The sequence below is a fragment of the Megalops cyprinoides genome, chromosome 10 (assembly GCF_013368585.1).
Source record: "Megalops cyprinoides isolate fMegCyp1 chromosome 10, fMegCyp1.pri, whole genome shotgun sequence".
Classification (NCBI taxonomy): domain Eukaryota; kingdom Metazoa; phylum Chordata; class Actinopteri; order Elopiformes; family Megalopidae; genus Megalops; species Megalops cyprinoides.
In genome coordinates this window covers 33,011,379-33,033,361 of record NC_050592.1, presented here as the reverse complement: position 1 = coordinate 33,033,361, position 21,983 = coordinate 33,011,379, and the positions used below count along the sequence as shown (strand labels likewise).

General features: G+C 43.7%; 1 protein-coding gene across 1 annotated transcript in view; it reads right to left on the bottom strand.

Annotated features, from left to right (window-relative positions):
- zfpm2a (zinc finger protein, FOG family member 2a) overlaps nt 1–21,983 on the bottom strand; it is a 137,616-nt gene that overhangs the window by 52,049 nt on the left and 63,584 nt on the right. Inside the window, exon 4 of the mRNA XM_036539175.1 lies at nt 16,135–16,259. Coding sequence (XP_036395068.1) covers nt 16,135–16,259 — 125 coding nt within the window. The remainder of the gene's footprint in view (nt 1–16,134; nt 16,260–21,983) is intronic.

Sequence of the window (21,983 nt, the reverse complement as noted above, 5' to 3'; positions counted from 1 at the left end):
TCTTTGAGAGTTGGATTTTTTTTCTTTCCGCCTGCCTTTTTCCGAGGCAGTGCGGTACTATTTATAATTGGCCCTGTGCGAGCAAAAGCTTCTATCAGGAATCTGTTCTAATTTTTATTACTGAGAAGCTAAAGCCTGTTCCAGATAATTTGGAAATTTCAGGGGAATTGTGATAGAGCTGATGGCACAGCCGGACTGACTCAAGAAAAGAGCTAACCTGTAATAGCCTCTGTGGCTGGGCTGATTAAATGTTGCCTTAGATGAAAGACCTGCCATCACCGCAATAAATTAACCAATCACACAAATCCCAAGTCGCTACTAATCCTTCCTTGATACCATGATCCTCTGATCAGCTGAAGGAGGTAAAGAAGAAAGTGTCTTGTGACACTCGGCTCCTCTAACCCCTGGGTTCTGTGTAAACAACAAGCTAATGATATCACACTGACCGTTTCACAACCACCAGCTACTTTTAACCCTTTGCGGTCAGGCCAGGTGAACCCATAAGCCCTTCAGACGTTGGGCTGGAGGGTGGGGGGGTGGGGCTTTTTCCTCTTCTCTTTTTCCCTTTTTTTCAGTCTCTCTTTTGTCCAACAGACAGCCTTCAAAATCAAGCTATTTCGATGAAAAACTGTGGAATTTAAAAGCCGTGCTTTGCAGCCTATTCAATGAGGTGACGCTAATGCTGCTTACTGCGTAAGACACGCTGTGTGGCCATACTAGCTGGTTCAGGTTTAGATTTCCTCCGGTCTATCAAATCTCAGGAGGTGTTTTACCCAGTGCCTAATGGGCTTCTCTGGTGAACAGCGGTACTGCTTTACAGTGGAGGAATACTGTAACGAGCAGGCCCAGGCCTGAGGGCATCTGCATGTAGCAGCCATACCATATACCTCCCCCTTTAGTGCAGGTTGTCTGCCTGGAGCACTAGGGGACTGTATTTGAGTTTTAATCACGTCCAATCTCCCACAGTATGAACAAAAAACCATAAAGTGTCACTCAAGAGAGAGAATTTAAACATTTTAATTGGAGAAATCGGCAAGAAAACACTGGCACAAGGAACAGCAAGAATAACGAGGCATCACTCAATGAAGCTTTCTTTGGCACAGTTGGAACGCTCTTGGGTCGGACCATTGCCGCGCACCAGTGGGGGTGCCTGTCAAGGCTGGCTTAAGCTGCACTACCAGGCAAGACTATCACTGTAAACTGGTGGAGTACGCAGGGAAGCTGGAACCCTTGAATGAAGCTCAGCGGCGGGGTGAATGCTAGCCGCAGACGCGCGGGGCAAATTGTAACAGATGTGAAACGGTACATGCAAGCATGAAACAGGGAATGCGCACTAACACTGATGATTATTGTAATGAAGAACACTTATTCAGCCCCCCCGCCTGCTTTCCCCAAACAGTCTGCCTCACTGACATATCCAGAGGCATAACTTCATTCTTGTTCTGTGGCATCGTTACCACCGAGTGCTGTGGAATATTTATTGAAACATGAAAGAGCCGCTCCAAAAAAAATCTCGGCCGTTTTTTTTTAATGTCCTGAAATTCCATTAGCCTCAACTTTGAATATAAACTAGCTGAACACTCTAGGTTGTAACCCGCCAGATATATCCAGAATGATACACACATATATAGAAATACAATATTTTTCAGGTTTATTATACACAGCTATTTCAACTCTATTGCAGCACTACTGCTGTTGTTAAAATATGTATGACATTTCCTGTTCTCTGACTTCAACATACATGGGCAAAAAATCATTATGAATGGTTTATTTGCCATTGTTTTATACCATTATTCATCTATATCTTCATATATCACTGCAGAAAATATTTGGCATCATAACAATTAGCTTTTCAACACAGTAAGTGTAAGCAAAGGTAACAATTATTTGAAGTTCTGTATGATTATTTCAAGTGATTGCAAGTGATTATTTCTCACTTTGGATAAAAATGTCTGCCAAATGAATAAATGTAAATGTAAATGTAGATATAAGCCAGCTATACAGTTTGTCATAGTGCATATTGATTGGAACTGGACTTTTCCCAGAAAAAGGTGTATTGTAGCTGAATTTTGTTTTGAATAAATGGCATTCTGAATAATTAAAGAACCTGGTTCATTTTCTGACAGTTCATTCTCTTCCTCTCTAATGAATAATGAATTTGGCAGCCTGTTTTCACTGACACAAGTAAAATGAAGACCCTTCCTTCTGAAACCTTTGTTTTCAAACCGCTTGACACTTGGGAACAAATATTTTGAACCACAGCTTCATTTAAGAGGAGCTCCTTGCTCTGAATTGAAAGAATTAACATACTAAACCAAATGCTTATGTCTGATTTAGGGCTAGTTTACATGTTATTCCACAGTTATTAACAGGGTTTGCTGGTGATAAAAGGTTTGTACCTTTTTTAAGGCTCTGTTTACAACAAAAGCACACTCACACCTTGATAAAGTCCATTGCAATTAGTTGTTCGCCATGTTGAAACAAATTGCAAGTGGTCAACTGGAAATTTCATTAAGGGAGATTTTCCTTCAGCCTCGTTATCGCTCACTGTATTAATATTTCCTCAGCCTTGAGGACAGATGAATTGCTGGGGACTATTTTTTTTTTTTTTTTTTTTGTTAAAACGAATGACCGAAAATGACATTTGCACACAACGATGACACATTTCCTAGCATGGTTAAAAATCTAAATTCAAACACTAATTTGTTTATGTGTTTTCATTTTTAAAGGCATTTCTCTAAATGAAAATTGCTATGTGCACCACACAAAGCCACACGCAGCAGGTTAGTTTCTTCCCTTTCGTCCCTGTTTTTCTTTCTTCTTCCCGAATAGCCCTGGTTTCATCTGCTCGAGTGAAGAGACACCTCCATCCAGCCTCCTTTTTTTTTTTCCTTTTTTTCTTCCGAGCTAGCATCTGCTATTGGGAGGCTAAATAACAGAAATATGCAAAAATTGCACACTAATTCCCTTTGGAGATAGATCTTGGCTGCTGCCCTGTCATAAATCAGAGAATTTCGATATGAAATGAGGCAAGCTGCTCTAATCATTTCTGCATTTCAAATTGGATCACTGGCTCAATCGCTTGGCTTTTAAACTGCTTGCCTAAGAGCAAATGTGAGGTGGGAGATAATTCGGGAGAAATCTCTCCCTGTGCCGTGCTGCAGTTAGTTTACTGCTTGAGTGCAAAAGAATGCCTTTTTTTCTTCTCCCCATCTCTCTCTTTTCAACTTTGTTAAATTGACTTTTTCGTTTAAATCGATTAAATTGAGAATTGCTGCTGTTCCAATAATCTGCCAAGGAACACCTATCAAGGAGCACATATGGGACTCCGATTGTTGTCGTTTTGTTGCAATTATGGTATATGAACAAAAAAAAAAAAAAAAATGTTTTTTTTTTATTTATTTTTTTTACATGGTTTTCCAGACCACTGTTTCATAGTATAGTCTATAGAAGTATTTGTGATATACACTTAAAAATGGTGATACACAATGATAATGTAATAAAATACCAGTAATAATACATCAACAATGCATCAACATTTGTTGACTGCTGTAGAACATCAACACACTCAACAGTGCAAGATATAAAAATATCTGTTCTGTATACAAATAAGTTGTTATTTAAATCTGAGTGAGAGATATCAAACCCACTGCAAAAACAAGCAAGGAATTTTCTTAAGCAGCCTTGAAATCAAACCTTTCATTCTCCCCCTGTATTTCAGATCATAGTCTGTCCACCAAGGTTTGTGCAGCTGTTATTTCGAAAGAGGTGCACAGCGTTTTTCCATGCATTATTTGCTTACATCCCCATTTGTGTCTGACCACCTTCCTCTGTCAACACAATATCTGGCCTTGAATATGAGGCAGTGGAATACACTGGGTCTTTGCAACCATTTCTGCAACGAAAAGCAAAACGCCTCAAAAAGACAGAGAGAGCAAGAGAGAAAGAGAGCAAGAGAGTGAGAGAGAGAAAAGGAGAAAAAGAGAGAGGAGTGACAGCGAGAGAGAGAGAGAGAGAGAGAGAGAGAGAGAGAGAAGAGAAGACAGAGAACCAGAGAGAGAGAGCGAGGGGGAAAGACAGAACGAGAGAGGAGAGAGAGCAAGAGAGAGGGAGAGAGAGCAACTAGCCTGTTCCAAGCATCCTACATTCCATCAAACCTCCAGGCACTGAGAGATGCTCCAGCTCCAAAACTCGTCCAGTTTAGTCGAAGCTCAACCTGCCCCCCGGAAAAGATTTCCCCCTGATCCTCACGCTCAAAGTTGTGCGTGGGAATGGGGGGGAGGGCTCTTCCTTCCCAGACTGCACACAGACAGCTGTTCCCAGTCTCAATCAACTGCCTATCATTCACCCACAAAATAGAAAAACAATACATTACATTACCAAAACAAAACAATGTATTTTTTTCTAGGAAACCGCTTCTTTTCTTTTGACAGTGTGATCTGTGCTGCGTAAGGCAGTCATGTTCCTGAACACACAGAGGGAAAGTGTGCATATTGAAAAGGTGCAGTTTATTCTATATTTATGACCAGGGGCTAAGAAATACAGTAGCTGCCACCTCCTCCTCTGAGGGTTTGGACTGCAGTCAAAAAAACATTCCATCCTGGTGTCTCCATTCTTGCCATTTAAATTTTTCGAATTTTCCCATTTGATTTCAATTGGCAATTTGTTTGATCTCTGTGCGTAACCTCCGGATGACTCCTGCAGCTATGTGTAGCTGGGAGAGAACATAATAGGGTACCTGCTGCCAGCTCTGTTCAGCGGTATGGATATTACAATCTCTTCGCGGGCAGGAGAGCAGGTGGTGTGTTCCCTGGAAGGCTTCCTTGCTTATCGGCATCGCCGAAACAACCGGCCCGTTTTTCTCGGAAGAACCGAACTGACGGCCGCACAGGCATGTGACGAGCCTGAAGCAGACCAATATCCTGGAAGTCTCTTCAGAGTCCGAGTGGACAGCGACGCACAGGGACAAATAAATCAACTTAAGTCAAATTCACCCCCCAAAAAAGATGCCCAAAACCTTGAGATGTTTCTCGATGCTCCCTTTTTTAAATATTGAATATATATGCATTCTTTTGAACTCTTCGTTTTGCCCCCTCAGAAGTTGTGAATTACACGATCCATTAACCGCACCATCTAACCTGTGTTATTTTTGGGAAACAATTTCATGCAACTTCATCCCAATAGAAGCATCGCCCAGAGACTCCAGGTAAAATGAAGACATTCCTAAAGAAGTAAGAGAAGATCAATGTGTTTCCCCTCTCTCCTTTTTTCTGTGCTTAACTTCTGACAAACTGAAAAAAAAAAAACATTTTTGCATGAAACTTCTTAATAGAATATACTCATACCCGCAGGATCCAGAACCATTTCAGGAAATTATTTATCAAGCAAAAAAAAAAAAAAAAACTCAAAAAACAACATTCAAATTCTATGAAAACCTGAAGGTGTCTTAGGAACAAAGCAACATCTGTTGAGTGTCCACAACTTTTGAACATTTTGCAGAGTTGTAGCTATTTGCATACTATTTAACATCACATGTTATGTGATATTAAACTATTTAATACTGGCCTGCTCTACAGAGAAATGGGGTCTTCATAAATCCACTTTATAGACCGACAATATTTACACTGAGGTAAGTAAATAAGATAAAGAAAGTGAACTTGCCCCCACTAAATGCATTAGACGCGAACTTCCTTATCAGTGCCTCAGCACACTGACTGTTAAAAGACCGGCTTCCAGGGCTGGAAATGGTCTTTGTTACCCAATTAGTTTACCGACGACCCTGCGGTGTAATATTCCTGTTTGACAGCCCCCCATACACACAACTTAATGCAGCGGACCACCGGGGAGGATGGGCAGATGCTCTCCAGACGACTTCCCCCCGGCACCTTATCACCGTTTTTATCTCCCTCTGCTGCGATAGCCGGGCAGATGACCGGCAAAATCTGCATTTTTGCCAAATACTTTCATTTTCTGCGCTTCATCCATCTGGGGGTAATTTGACAGGGTTTTGTCTTTGGCCTTGGCGGGGGCATGGGGGAGGGAGGGGAGAGGGCCAGGTCTGGTGAGGGGGGTGGGTTTGGGGGGTGGTTATCAGGGGCCAGGCTGCAGGGGATTGCACTGCATTGGTGGAACTGGGGAAGCTTTGGTGTTCATCGACCCTCCCGGAAGCATAGCCAAGGAAAAATGCCCAAAAAACAAAGGCCCGAAAAATGACTACAGGAATAGCAGACATCATCAAGGCTGGTACTTCAAAGTGTTTAACTTTGACTCAACTTTATGTGTGAGAGTATGTGTGTGTGTGTGTGTGTGTGTATGTGAGGGGGTACTGCTGAGAAAAAAGTCATGCAGATAAAGGAATCTTAGACTTTGAGGTGATGTCTTAAATCTACATGTAGTATAAAGGATGTTTTGGTATAATTTTAAAACAGCCATCTGATTTTCAAGTATTGGTTTTGTTTTGAGGTCTAATTTAAAAAAAAAGAAAAGACGGCTCAATTATCAGTGCATTAATAAACAAACAATGACTATTGCAGGATTGTTTTACTTTGAAGTTGTAATTATCATTATGTGGTTATCATCATTTTGTAAGTGATGAGGAATTAGCTAGTGCTTCTTTACAAACAGAAACAAATGAGAGATAATACCTATGCTTTACTTCTGAAATACATGGTGCACATCGTAGTCTTAATAGCGCTAAACTGCACATTTTTCTAACCTTTAGCTCAAATCAGCATTCCAGTGTTTTCAAAACACCATTCTGTAAGCAGGGGAGCAATTAACTCTGTCCACCTCACATGTGGCATGTAGCAATATGACGATCGGGAGTGAACGGAAACAAACAGAAACATTCAGGGATTATCTTCTCTCCTTTTGGAGGAAGTTGTTTTAACGTCTGACGAGTGTGCCCGTGACAGTGACAGATGGCGTAGCAGCTGGCGAGACTCAAGTGCCTTCCACTTCCGTCATTTCTGCCCGTGTAGTGTCTGCTCCGCATTTCGCTTGTGTAAACATACGTGTTTGGCAAAGCATGCCACGTGTGGCAAAACCAAAAGGAAACACCAAGGAAAGCTTTGCGTGGGCTTTTGACAGCCCTCTAACCCTTTACAGCTGCAGTATCCGGTCAGTAAAAAGGTGGCCACTGTTCTGGAGCCCAGCGAGCCGCTCACTTCACCCACAAGGCTCCACGGGATTTGTATATACGAGGATGTGCTGAACACAAGAGGCAGCAACCTTCCTACACAGGGCCCCTTTGCGGTTTCTCTGGTATAATCCTTAGTAAAACAGGTAATTTGTGTTGTTGCCTTTAAGACGGCTAATTCCTGGCTTGGGGGGGAGGGGGGGGGGGGGCTGGCATCTCTCAGCCTCCGCTCACCTTTCAGGCGGCGAAGTTTCGCGTTTCACCATCTCCCACCTGCGCTGGGCCGCTGCTGTGGAAAGGTACCCATTTGGCGGCTGACAAGGTGCGGAACTCAGCTGTTGGCGGGAGGGAGCCAGCTCATTAAAGAAAAATGAGCCGCGTTCCATAAACGCGTGATGATTCCTACCGCCCCGCAACAGCCCCTCCCCAATGCCTCCCTTCTGCCGAATACACACTTTAAAAAAAATGAAGCAATTTGCTTTGCTTAGGGTATCCCCCTCGTTCTTTTCATTGTCTCAGAGGGAAAGGCGGAAAGCAAGTGTTTTTTTTTGATAGCCATATTCATATAGCTGGGAATGTCACTGCAGCAGAGCTCTGGAGTATGATAACATTGAAAGACCGAGGGGAAAAAACCTTGGCAGTTCCTTGCTGCATTGGGAAGAGATACAGACATTTCTGCTCACGACCCCGTGGTGCTGACCTCAGAGTGGGAGTGTAAGATGTTCCACATGCTAAAAAAAATCACATACAGTACCACAGCAGAATTGAGTAAATTTGCAAGGTATTTAACATCTAGAAATACACGCATACGATATAAATATATATCTATATATATTTTTATCTTCAGCACCATCGTGTAAGTGCTGTAGCTGCAACCGTAAATACCATGTGAGCCACTGACTACCCTTGTTTTTATCAGACGCTTCTCGTATCTCGCACACGAGCTGTTTGTGTTGTTGTTGTGTGATGTAAGGACAGTGAAATGTCAGGTTCACTTGTGGAGTGAGTCAACCATGCATTATCTCTGCGACGTCGGCGGAGTGCCACGTCCGCCGCGGTGGAAGCGCAGGAGCATTCCGGGGGCCGATGCACTCGGAGACAAAACGGACATGGGCTTCTGAGGAGGGGGGCAGTCAAAAACAGCGCAGGAATTAACCAGCCAGTGAGTCTGTTCACATGTGAGGGTAGAGAGCTTCAATGACGCGATAATGTGTGATTATTTGGGTGTACAGTTTACATAGTCATGTTATTGCCAACACATTGCTATTTTAAAGAGACAGAAACGGTGCTCCACAGGCTGGTGCTCCAAGTGCACTCTGGGATTTCCTTACATTACAATGGTATGGTGGTTTTATAAAAACCTTGTAAGGCATTGTTTTACTACTACCAAATAAAGCCTAAATCCTTCCCTGGCAAGACTGATGTATGGGCAAATGTGCCTTTAACAAAAGTCAGTGTAAGTGATGGTATGTATTGGTGCTTATTAGGCTATTTTTGATAACTGTGTGACACTGTGTGCCTGTGTGTGTTTTGTGTACGTTTGTATGTGTTTTCTGTATGTGTGTACTTGTTTTGTGTATGTAGGCATATATGTTTTGTGTGTGTGCATGTAGGCTTTCTGTGGTTATATGTGTGTGTATGTGTGTGTTTTGTGTATGTACATGCTTGTGTGTTTTGAGTGTGGATGTATGTTTTGTACATTTGTGTGTATGTTGTGTGTTTTGTATGTGTTTGTGTGCATGTTTCATATGCTTGAGTTTGTGTGTGTGTATGTTTTATGTGAGTGTGTTTGTGTGTGCTTTGTGTATTTGAGTATGTGTGTGTGTGCCTGCATGTTTTGAATGTGTGTGTGTGTGTGTGTGTGTGTGTGTGTATGTGTGAGTGTGCTTGTGTTTGTGTGTATTGTGTTTGGGTATGTGTGTGTCTGTATGTGTGTATGTTTTGTGTTTGTATGTGTGTGTGTGTGTGTATGTATGTATGTATGTATGTTTTGTGTGTGTGTTTGTGTGTCTGTATGTGTGTGTGTGTGTATGTGTGTACATTTTGTGTGTTTGTGTGTATGTATGTATGTTTTGTGTGTGTGTGTGTGTGTGTGTGGGTGTGTGTGTGTGAGTGTGTGTGTGTGTGTGTGTGCGCGTGAGCCCCATCCGTACTCCACTCTCGAGTCCCACTGATTCTCTTTTCCAGCCATGTTGAATCCTCTTTTCCTTATCAGCCCAGCACAGGCCTGCATCAGGCTCTCCTTGCTATGACAGAGGCTACAACAATAGGCCTGCGATAGCGCTGCTTAGCTCTGCGTTTCGGAGGGGAAACCTGCCACGGGCGCAGATTAACAACAACACACACACACACAAAAAATAGATTGCAGCCTCCAAAACAAAACATTTTTCAGAATGCCTCCTCTTGATTAATGAAGTAATGACAAGAAGAAAAATATAATTTCGGCGCAGAAAAATCCGCCGCCACTTGTTAAAGTTTCGGGAGCGCACAATAAACATATCGGACGGAGAGGGGTGGGGAAAAAAGGAGGAGATAAATGGACGAGTGATGGGTTGAATAATTTCTGGAGCTTTTTTTGGTATGCCTGCCCCCCCACCCCCATCCCCCTTTCCTCACCCCCAACTAAACTGCACAATAAAAACAGTCCACCGCTTGACGGGCCATACCTTTTTTCAAGGTGCAAATTAAGACGGTATCTTGTCATTTTTTACATTCCTGCACTTGGGAGTGCTCTCAGTGTCCGCGGCGGGCTACGGAGCCCCTTTCAAGAGCGCGGGGCACGGGGGCGGTTCGTGCGCCGCTGAAAGATCAGAGCAACTTCCCGCATCGATTCGGCTGCGATTTGCTGTCAATGAGCTGCACCGCTGGCACATGGGAGAGGATTGAGAAGTGAAAAAAATACACCGATAAATAGCCTGGTATAAAAAAAAAAACACAAAATGACAAACTGCAAAAAAAGATACGCATTGCACAAGCAAGTAAATATAAATATGTAAACCACAGTTTCTTGTTAACACGATGCATTTCCTGGTTTGGCTTGAGAGACACTGTGCGGTTCACAACACATTTAAAAAAGAATGAATAACAAATTAAAAAAGAAGAAAACCCTGTCACTCTAGTTATTTTCCTTCAGATACACTCCTGAGTCTTGAACTGAAAACCAAACTGACCGCTTTCTCCAATTCTCACTGACACCTCTACGCATGTAAATGTGATAACCACTTCGGTCTTGCTGTTTTAATTTCACAGTCCAGTTGTGGTACAAGCACGCAGGCAGTGGAAAGGAAAAAAAACACCCACACTTCATAAATTATTATACAGATACAAACTGTATTTACCCACAAATAAGCTGCTTCATCTTGAAACAAAAATAGTGGCCGTGTATGTATCTTTCTAGCTTCATTATGTTCACCCAATCAAAGAATGTCCACACATTACATTACATCGCATGCATTTAGCAGATGCTTATCTGGAGCGCTTCCAGCACGAGAGAATACCATACTATACCATAGCATACCATGCCATAGAACTTACCGTACAACACACTGGTAACTAAGTGCAAGCCACCTATGTTACCTAACAAAATGTATGGACTAATTATTAGTTTGGAAAACACTGGGATATCTTCTAACATATGAAGGAGCAGAGCATTTAAGAGCCTTTGTGGATATAACAGTACTCAGTCATTTTTCCACAGTGGCTTGAACAGACCAGGATGGCAATGAAAGGTACTCGCGATGTGGATGGTGACATGCCACACCCTCGCCGTGACAGGGGCGTTTCGGGCCTGCGGGGGATGCGTGTGACAAAAGGTGAGCCGGCTAAGTGCACTGCAGGTCCACGAGTCACAGAACAGGACTTCTGTGGCATGACATGCCATGGCTTCTCGACTCTGTTGTTGACATTTGGGCGTCACCTTCACTGCCCTTTATCACACAGCGATGTTGCTGGGTGTAAACTGCTCTGCGCTGAAGAGCTGACACCTTAATGACTTCCTTATTTATTTACTGGCTAAATGGGAGAGAATACAAGTCTGCATCTAGAGGTGCTTAAAGAAAGGGTGTCGTAATGCAAAGCTGTCCCATACAGAAAGCAGCACCTATTTGCTGAGGCCGGCTAGCCACTGGGATGTTACAAATGACTTTTCGGCTCCAAAAAAGTTTTCTGCTCCAGACGCACGCTCCCTCATTTAAGCCCTCTAATTAGCAAAGAGCTAATTTATGAATCCAACATTGCAGGAAGCCATACCTTCATTAACGAACATCGAGGACAGAGCCTAAAATCTGCTCCCCATTAATAGCTCGTTTCCAAATCAATTATTAACACCTAAAATGGACTCCGGCTTTCAGGAGGTCCACTTGAGCGGAGCTGTGGGCCTGTGTCGGGGTTCTGCCCGGCCTGGGTAATTACCACGTTTAAGACACCTGCTCCTCAATTGCTTCCACCCAGAATGGTAATTTAGCCTCAGCCGCGGACATTTATGTCTAGGTGTCAACATTAATTTGCGTTAATTTGGGGAGCGTGGCACTGTGGGCCGTCGGTGCCTGGATGAGTGTGATCGTCGCTCACCTGCGGTGGGCTGCTGGTGTAATTGGATCCTAATGGTCTGATTGATCTGCTGGAGGGGTGAGGGATGAATCCCGGCCACAGTGCCTCTGTAACTCGGGGGGGGGGGGTTTGGGGGGGGAAGGGGCTGCTGGAGAGTTTGAGAGCTTTGTGTGCTGTTTCTCCAAGTCAAAGACCCTCTTCCCCTGCCCAGTACCCCCTCCCAAACCACAAGCACACATGTGCTACACACAGATAGCTTCTTTTACAAAAGGTCCACGCTCACTGCACCTAATGAGCGAGGCCACCCTGATGACCTCGTGGTGACCCCCACACCCACGCTGGGTTAGGGGCGGGGGGTTGGCGTAGGACGCCAGTGCCCACTCAAAGTGTTCATCCCAGAACCGCGACAAGCGACTTGACAATGGAGAAAACAGAGCTGTTAGCCTGCCTTGGTGGATCTCATACTGAGTCCCTCGTCACAGGCAGGTGGCAATACCTGTGTGTTTTTTTTTTGTGCAGAGACACACGCTGCTCCTTGAGGAATGCTGTCATATCACCGTCTGATTCTTAACCGCTTGAGCCAGCAACCGTGCCAAAACTTCAACACCTACTCATCACTGATCAGTCAGCTTTCAAATCCTTTATCGCTATTCCTGAAGAATGCTACATTTCATATTTCATATGAATGTTTGAGAAATCTGACAAAAGGAAGATAACTAGTGCACTCCAGAGAGTGCAGGCATAAACCAAATGGCAAAAGAATGCGCTAACATGTGCCTCCATTCAATATAATGTCCATGTCCAATATATGTCCATTGCTTACACCACTTTACAAGCTCCGCAATTGCCTGTGCTGAACATAGGCCAGAGTATTTATTTTTTTGTTTTTCAGTGTGATACAAATGAATGGTATCAGAATGAAAGAAAGCCTTTTCCCTACAGCATACCAGCACTCTTTCACTCCATAGCAGTGGGTGCATGTGTGTGAGGACATGTCAGCAATCTAGGAAGATGAGAATAATAAAGGCCCAGAAAATAATGTGAAGCTGGTTACAACTATGCAGCAAGTGCACATCAACAGTCTCTTCCTCTCCCTCTCTCTCTCTCTCTCTCCACGTTCTCTCTCTTTCTCGCTCTGTCTTTCTCTCTCTCCCCATCTCTCTCACCTCTCACTGTCCATCTCCCTCTGCCTCTCTCTCTCTCTCCAGCCCCTGTTAGCTGCAGCTGTGCGTCAGAGCCAGCTCCATCCTGGGCCTCCTGAGCGCTGCCGTGCCCGTCCCATCGGCTGTGAAATCTGCCTTCCTCCTTGATAAACGGCTGAGATGTGACCCTATCTCCGTCCCGCAGATGCTGAGATTTCCTGTCATGCCTTTCTGTCGCCCCGGCCGGGACGACCGCAACGCTCCATTCGCCGGGGCCCCTCCGATCGCAATCCATCAAGCAGCCGAGCCTCTCCAGCCCGCAGCCGGCACCGTTCTGCTTGGCTTTCAGCGCCGTCACCCTGCCATCCCTCTTCCACGTCCTCAGAACTGGGTGTTCATCAAGCCTCCTCCTGCATGTGTGACTGCCAACCATGCACATGCATGTGTGTTAAGTCCACCCCTGACTGTTACACATGGAAATACATGTGGACTAAGTCTGCTCCTGACTGTTATACATGCACATACATATATGTACTAAGTACATTCCTGACTGTTACACATTGACTTAAGTATGTACTAATTCTGCCCCTGTTACACATTTACATACTTATGTCTACTAAGTCTGCCCCTGTTGCACATGCACACATTAATGTGTACAAAGTACACCCCTGACTGTTACACATGGATATACATATGTACTAACTATGCCTCTGACCTGCTACACTCTGCGTAAGTTGTGATAATGGTCCTGTGTAGGATCTAGTAGAGGCAATTTACAATTTAGGTAAAATGCAACAGATCAGTGACACACACTTGCACATGCTGTACTACTCTACAGGCTGTTATACATGCGCACCATCTAATTTGTAATAATTATCACAGCTAACTATGACACAGGATCAGACCTCTATCTGGCACCCATGTGGCTACAAGTGAACTGTGTGTAAACTGCTGCAGTGTTTTTCCATTTGACATTTAACAGTGTTTATTACATTCAGGATTTTGGGCAGGGCGCCATCATAACAAAATGTAAAATATGGTATCACGTTTTCTCTAGCTCCGAATTCAAAATGTGTGACAGCTGACATCAATGCCATACCTGGTTGCCGGGGGTAATTCATTCGCCTCTATAGTTTCAACATTTCAAAGAAAGAGAGACAGAAAAAAGGCTAACGTCTGGATTTAATAGCCTCTCAGGGTCACACTTCATAAAAGACGTCGAACCTCCCTTGTGGGGGAGGGTGTAGACCCATGAAGCGATCAAGGTTTATTTCTACCTCAAATGCTGTATTGCACTTTCTGACCCTGCGGGAAAAATACCCACTGGCCTGACATGCATCAAAACTGGTAAGCTCTCTCCTCTCCACTCTCTTCAGCTCTCTTCTCTTTTAGTGCCAGCAATACAGTGCATTTCATTGAGCGTCACAAGCAAGCTCGCTGACAGAAAAACAAAAAAGCCTTCAGCTGCCATTCCTTTGTGGGAATGCTGCTATTAATCCTTTGAGCGTCACCCAATGGAGAGCACTTTATGAGTCTGGGGAGAAGAACAACAACCAGATGCTCCTGTCGATACAGAGCTAATTAAGACCTGTCACCAAATCAATGAACAAATCATTTAATATATTTCCTCCTCTGGCCTCATGTGTGACTGGGACGTATTCTGGTTCGGCCCGCCTTGTCGGTAGCTGTGGTAGCTGTGCAGTCATATGAGGATGACATCTCTTCACAACATTATAATGCTGCATATGCAGGAGTGCTTGAAGGAAATCAGATGAATGATGTTCTTACTGTATCAGAGGGAAGGACTGGCCCCTTCACTGCACTTAACAAGGCAGCTCTTTAATTAAGGCCCAGACGTCATGCCTCTGCTGGAGGCCATTTTGAGCCCAAAAAGGATGGAGCAAGGGGTAGCCGAGCTGCATGCTGTGTTGGTCAGCCTGCCCTTGAGAACAGCCCCACATGAGGTCCTCAGCACATACTGGCCTCCATTTTTAAACACTGGAGTTTTAACATAAGGTTTCTTTATTTTTTCCTGTTACCAGAGAAGGCCATTGTATGCTGCCCCCTCAGGCTGGAATACAGAGAATGTCACAAAAGCAGGACCATTTCCTGGCATCTGCTCAGAGCTTCTGTTACAATGTGTTACAATGCACTTAAACTCGATGCTCATATAGGCTGGTTGGTAGCTCTGATGGAAATACCATTTTCACTTGACCTGACAACTTTTTCATTGATAGTAATGGATAGTATGGCACAGACTGCTATTGCTGTCAGAGGCTATGTGTCTCTTTGATAGCTTGTTTTGACATGTGTGTGTACACGGACGTTAGCAGAAAATTCATATCAAGAGACTGTGCAGTCAAATAATTCAAAGTGCCATTCCTTTGGGCAAAAAAAGTAATGATTGAGCATATGGTCCATAGAACAGGGTTTGGGCTTTTCCTGTTTCAAAGGCATTTCAACTGTTTTGTAACAGCTGGAAAAAGCAAACAGGGATAGGAGCTTTGAAACCGTCAGAACCGTTCAGAGAATGATTTAATAAAGTTATGCGTTAAACTAATCCTGCAGTGCGGGACCTCAGAGTCCAAACTCCTTGTAGACTATTCCTTATGTTTCTTAACAGGATAACTGTGAGATTCGTTACAATTCTTAATAAGTATTCCTTAATTAATCCAAACGCAAAATTAAATATTAAACCCTAAAGGATTTTTTTTTCCACAAGAGCAGCCAGGTCAACACATTTTTTTAAGTAGTTAAAAGAACTTAACGAGGATGTTTGAACAAGTGGGGCCAACTGATTGATGTAAAGCTGTATTGAGAATAACATCAAATATAATGGATGGTAACTTCATTGAATCGGGGTCTGGACTGAACTCAAAATCCACCAATTAAACCATTTAGTCATAAAATATGCAGATTAAAGAGTTAAAATGGATGCACTTCAAAGCCTTTTGTTAGGCCAATTTGATTCCAGAACAGTCAACTCTACGGGTTTGGTTTGTGTCAGGGTGTCAGGGGAATTTTTTCCCTCCGTCTATTAAAATTGGCTTTGCCATGCTCCGTTGTATTTGTGCAGACAACTTTCTAGTGATGAACGGGGGAGCGGAAAGTGGAAGGACTTTTGAGGAAAATCAAGTAAGAGGACGAAAAAACATTCACCATGTTGGCCACCCGATTAAGAACAACTTGCAAGTTCTTGAAAGTTCAGAAGGCAAGGTGCGAGGTGCAGGGTGTTCACGTGAAATTGCTCACAGAAAAAGCAACAACAACAACGTAAAATGTGAGAGAGAGCGTGCAGTGACGTACCAGGCCGCTGCCGTCCGTGCTCATCTCGATCTTCCCCTCGAAGGGTCCCCAGGTCGTGCCCACAGGAAGCTGCTGTCGGCTTTGAATCCGCCGCTCTCCGTCCTTGTGGAAAACGTCCAGCTCCCCTGGAACACCAAGCGACACAGACACTCAGTCAAACGATGCCAAGAGCCCCTCGGTGTTGCAATAAAATTGTTCTGTATTCACCTGCTTTCTCAGTGGGCCAGCCGGAGGTCCCTTCCCCCCAATGCGCAGGGCCGCTTTAAAATCAGGTCCCCGGTTTACACAGCTGGGCCAACCTTAACACAGCCAGCTCCATCAGATGGACCACATCAAAATAACACCGCGGAAACTTTTCTTGAAAGACGACTTCTCTTCCGATAATCTCAATGAGATGTCGCAGGCTTATTCACTGACAGTGCGACTATTTCTGCTATTCCAGGAAGCCCCCTTGTTAGTGCTTTGCAGAACTCCAGTTAATTAACTGTGTAATAGGATAGCACTGTTAGCACAGAGTGCCCCGCTATCTTATCTCTTAGATTTAGTGTACTTTTTTAGGACAGTGATTAATCAAATAGTTATGATAATACACTCCTGGTCACGACTCGCTTTCTGGAGAAAGTCACAGGGCTCTCGAGTGCACATTTCCGCACGGTCGCCTTGACAACACCGAGCGCCTCGGTTCAGGAGGGCCTGTGGCTGCGTGGGATTTAGACTCTCAAACCTAAGTGCTATCTCCTTTATCGTCCTGTGTGCTCTCGCTCCTCTGATTTCACCGCTCATAATAACATATCCTGTCTTTTCTGGCCACATGTTTGAGGTCTGCATGCTCCACCTTCCTCTCCAGTGCAACACAGTGCGATATACATTTCAAAACTTTGTTGTTGTTTTGGGTTATTATTGTTCAGCTGTGCATATTTATATAGCCCTGCATATTTTTTCTGTTTAAACCCTCTCTCTACTTGTGATATAGTGTACTTGTTAGTGTATAGAATGAATACACTGTATGTCTCTTCTAAATGCTCTAACTCATACACAAGTTACATAAGTCAGTTTTTACTGCACTGTTATGTCCAGAATATCAAAGAAATGTTGGTACTTTTGATAAAAGGCTGTCAGACAGAGAATGGGGTGTCCAATGGCACTATAATTGAAAGCATTATTTTTTAATCTTTAATCTTTTAAGGACCACATGGTTCGAAACTTTATATTTTTCCCAACAATGGCTGGGTTTGGGGAATTTTCATATGCTTGCAGGATTACATAATTCTGCTTAATCATAAGTAAAATTACAGCTCAAAGACCACAAATGGGGTTCACTTCACATACTGTCTGCTGCTGTTTAACAGACGGTGCGTCAGCACCAGCAGCGCGGCTATTACGACAGACCAGCGGCCATCTAAATTCCCGTTTACTGTCTCGCACCCACTGACCCCCAAACAGGCGATCCACGCCACGGTGCTGATTTACTGGGAAGAGGGCTTTTCTGCTCGTCATCTGGCTGAGAAAACATCCGGACAGACGGCTGAACTTTCGCTGGCGAATTACTGGGGAGGTCGCTGTGGGTTGAGAGGGGAGGGGGGGGGCTGTGCGGGTGTTTGGGGTGGGGGGAGATATGACCCAAACAGCTCTTCCCCCCTCCTGGGCCTCTGAGGCACACCGAGTTCCTCACGGTGTGGCGGGAAGGTAGCGTAAGCTCATTAAAACGAAATAATTAAGCATTCAGGCACAGCTGGTAAGCATCAGAGAGCGACGCGCTCAGAGCACAGGCAGTGCTTGATGCATTCTGTTTGTCCTCTGATAAGGCTACCGGCCTTTAACCACTTGGATGCGAGTTCACATTTAGCCCCGCTTGACACGTGGGGAAGTCAACCCCCGGCGGGTAAGGTTTTTTTTGGGTGGGAAGGGTATGTGAGGGGATTTGGGGGGGGCAGCACTGATTGGGTGCCAGTTGTTTGTATCCCCTTCCAAATGTAGCCAGAGGACCTTGCATCCCAGCTGGCTTTTCACAGCTGTTGAGCACACCAGCGAAACAGCATCCAAGGAAAAATATGGAATCCCACAAGACAATTTGTGTGTGCCGTTCCTTCCCCTCAGGAAAGATATAAGCATTTAAGTTACTAACTGGGGTAAAAGTCGGAGGGTTGGGAAACAACCTTTGGATCACATTAAAACATACTAATCCACATTTAAATACCCATTTCATTGACTGTTACACATATTGTGGTCTGTTTCTTTTCCATTGACAAATGATATAATAGCAGGCAAACAATAATTAGATGTGAGGTTTTATCTCAAACAGATAAAGAAGTGCAATTTCAGAGCTACATAAATTTCAGTAAACTATGTATCATCTTTTGTAATTTCATTCCAATGGGATAACCTCTTTAATTAGGCAAGACCATAAAATGTGTTAGTGTTAACCAAGCAAGCCATTACTCATAGGATATCCTGTTTCCCATGGACACATATAACTGCAGGAGGGGGAGGTTTGGTAGACCACAGGATGCATTCCTAAAAGTGGGTGATAGCAGTTTAAATCTGATTTCAATGAAAAAATGACTAAAACCTGCTCCAACAGCAGTCTCAGTGATACTTTAGGAAGACAAAAACACACACACACACAAAAAATAATCATCCCTGTTGGTGTCTGTATGTGGGGATAAGCACCCCTCTCCCCCAAAAAATATTTCACATCCCAAACTAGAATTAAATACAATAGAGTTTCACTCCACTCATGATTCATTTCACTCATGATTAACACATTAAAATGCTATGTAAACTGCATTTTTTCCCAGCTTGCTACCAGATTTGTTATTTTACATTGACTAACTGCAGCCAGCTAATTCAAAGACTTCCTCATGAGGCAAAACTCAATATGGCTAACAGCAAGATGCTGCAACATGACTGCCACCAATCTGAAGTGCAAATAGAGTCTTCACAGTACTGCAAAGATATCACACAACCTTTGTACTGGTATCTCTATAGTTAACTGTGTATATGCTGCTTCAGTGTTTTTCTATTGGACATACTATGTGATAATTTACATTCACTACAACTCTTGTAATTTCAGACAGGTCTCCACACCACCATACTGCAAAAAACACTATTGCATTTTGTCCAGTTTCTGATTCAAAATGCGTAAAAACCGAAATCAACACTATACCTGGCTAGTGAGGGTAATTCATTCCCCTCTATAGTTTCAACATTTCCAAGAAAGAGAAAAAAAGAGTAGCATTTAGATTTAATAGCCTGTGGAGGTCACGTTTTGTAAAAGATGCACACTTTGTGAGATACGCCAGAGCCATGCCAGGTCAAGCTGTGCTGGACTGCGATATAAGATATGAGGTGCTGAAAAATGCAGCGTTGGCTATTGGTTTTCATTATTCCTGTGCAGAAATGTATTATAAATCCAGCATTAGAATGTCACCATTTTCATTTAGCCTTTTTTTCATCCAGTGGAACAGGAAGATTTGTTTAATTCCCCAGCCTGCTCTGCAAATAGCTGTACAGGACTGGGGCCACCACAAAGGGGATACTGCAATCATAGACACAGTTGTTCATGCTGTTATGTATTGGGGTTTGGATTTCAACACTGTTTTCCAAAAATTTATAGATTAAAATATGTTAGTATAAGAATTTCCCTAATACCTTAAAGCAGAAACAAGAGGTGATGATTCAGGGTGGCGGGACAAACCAGGACCTCACAAACGCTGTCCCTGTTCTTGTCCAGGCTGCTCATCTTCAACACTGAAATGCCACAGTCTTGGCAAGAGGGAACTGATGATGTGACTAAAGAGCCCCCTCCCCCCTCGACTCCCCCCCCATTTCGATAAGATCATCATCTGTCTCTAGACTCTAGGGTCTGTTCCTGCTCTCCACAGATACTTGGCAGCCCAATGAATGTTCCTTTGTGTGGAGAGATCCTCCTCAGATAGCACCAAGATGCTCCACGCTGGCATCTGTTTGTTTTCTGTTATGGCGCAGGGGAAGACGGACCTCGGCTCTCTCTTCCATGGCATATGACTGAATGCTAACGAGCTCCTCGGGTTGGCAGAGGGCCAACTGTGATTTAAAGAGAATGCAGGCACGGTGGTCGTGGTGCGGGCATGGGATTGACCCAAAATGTGTGCCCGCCCCGCACGCCATAGCCTTTGTCATGTTTAATCACCATTAGACCTGAGACATCTCTCCATAGCTACTCGATGGAATAACATGCAAGTGAAAGGCGAGAAATTGTCCTCTGTTCAGAAAAAAAGTCACTTGACATTTGAACACCGGATTGGATGATTCACAAAACTGGGCCTGCAGACAGAACCACATTCTAATACCACTTGCGACTGGAACCCCGATCACATGACGTGGGAGATTCGTGAGACACTTCCTGCTCTGCCTGCTCAATTGCTTTTCCCACTTACATTATTTACTGATACCCATGTCATACCCCGCGTCCTGTATAACAGCTTAAGATGTTCCCATGTTCCCATTCAGAGCTGTCTTCTGAAAATATCAACAGATATTACCTCTTGTGAGTTAAAGGGATTCAGTGATATCAGTCTGAGATTCATACTTGAAGACATGTTTTAGGACAATTTGTTTTACAAGATTTTTTATACGACAAACAGGATCTTTAACATGACAACGTATACTAGCAGGTGGCTAGGATTAAGCAAATGGAAGGGTGATGTCACCACTTGAACATTGAGTGAGTGGAAAAAAAAAATAAAAAATTTTGAACATCTTAAAATAATTTAATTCATACTCATTTATCAGCACAGACAAAAATGACTTAAGTAGCTTACAGTCTCTATATACTTAGCTCTAAACAAATCTCTATTAATTTAGTAAATTCAAACAGCAAATTTATATGTGTATTTTTTACTAAAATGCATACGCTAAAATAATAGATATCTCAAACTGAAATGAGACAAAATACCTGTTTTTCCAACACACAATCACACGCTGGAATTGTTGACACAGATTTCTTGATACCATTACAATGCCAATCATGGGCAATTGTTTATTTGCTTTTTTGATTCAATTTCATTTGAAGAAATTTTATGAGGGTCTATTGCTATCCCCTTCCAGCATGTAAGAAACTCCAGGGACAATGTTCTGAAAACTCATGCCTGGCAATCCAGAGGCCCCTGCTATCGACACCATCGCTATTGACAGAGCAGGTTATAGGACTGCCAAATGGGATACAAATTAATATAGCGTGTGAAGCATACGAAGTGAAATGGAATGTACTGTGTCGCTCAACAAAAGGTGCTACAGCTTTAAAGGAGATATGCGATATGAAATTTTACAGCTGAAGGAGAAATGTCAGGGAGCCTTGATAAGAGAGCGATGAACTTTCCTCCCCCCCCCACAAACCGCTATTATCAGGTCCGAGTGAACAAAATGCATCATTTATAACCCAGAGCTGCACTATTATCTCCTGGCGAGACACTTGTTTTAAAACACAGAAGGACCTTTTTTCCTCTCTCTCCCTCTAACTCTCTCTCTTCCTCTCTCCCAGACGAAAGCCCACTGCCAGGCTCAGACCTTCCCTTTTGAGTGTCGGGAGAAAGTTGAAAATCTTCGACGAGCAAAGTTTCCAGGCAACCACATATGCTGGCTAAGAAGGGGAGATCAGTCCTCTCCCCGCTGCCCGCTGCCCCCCCCAACCCCCCCCCCCCCCCCCCCCCGACGGTCAGCCTTGTTTTCAGACAATGAGGGCTTGGAAGAGAGTTAAAAAGCACACAAGAGTTTTGTCTTAACCCCCGAACCAGGGTGGCCGTGCCCTAGTAGGATGAACTTACCAGAACACACACAAGCTTTCTGCCACAGTGAATTCTGTTTTTGTA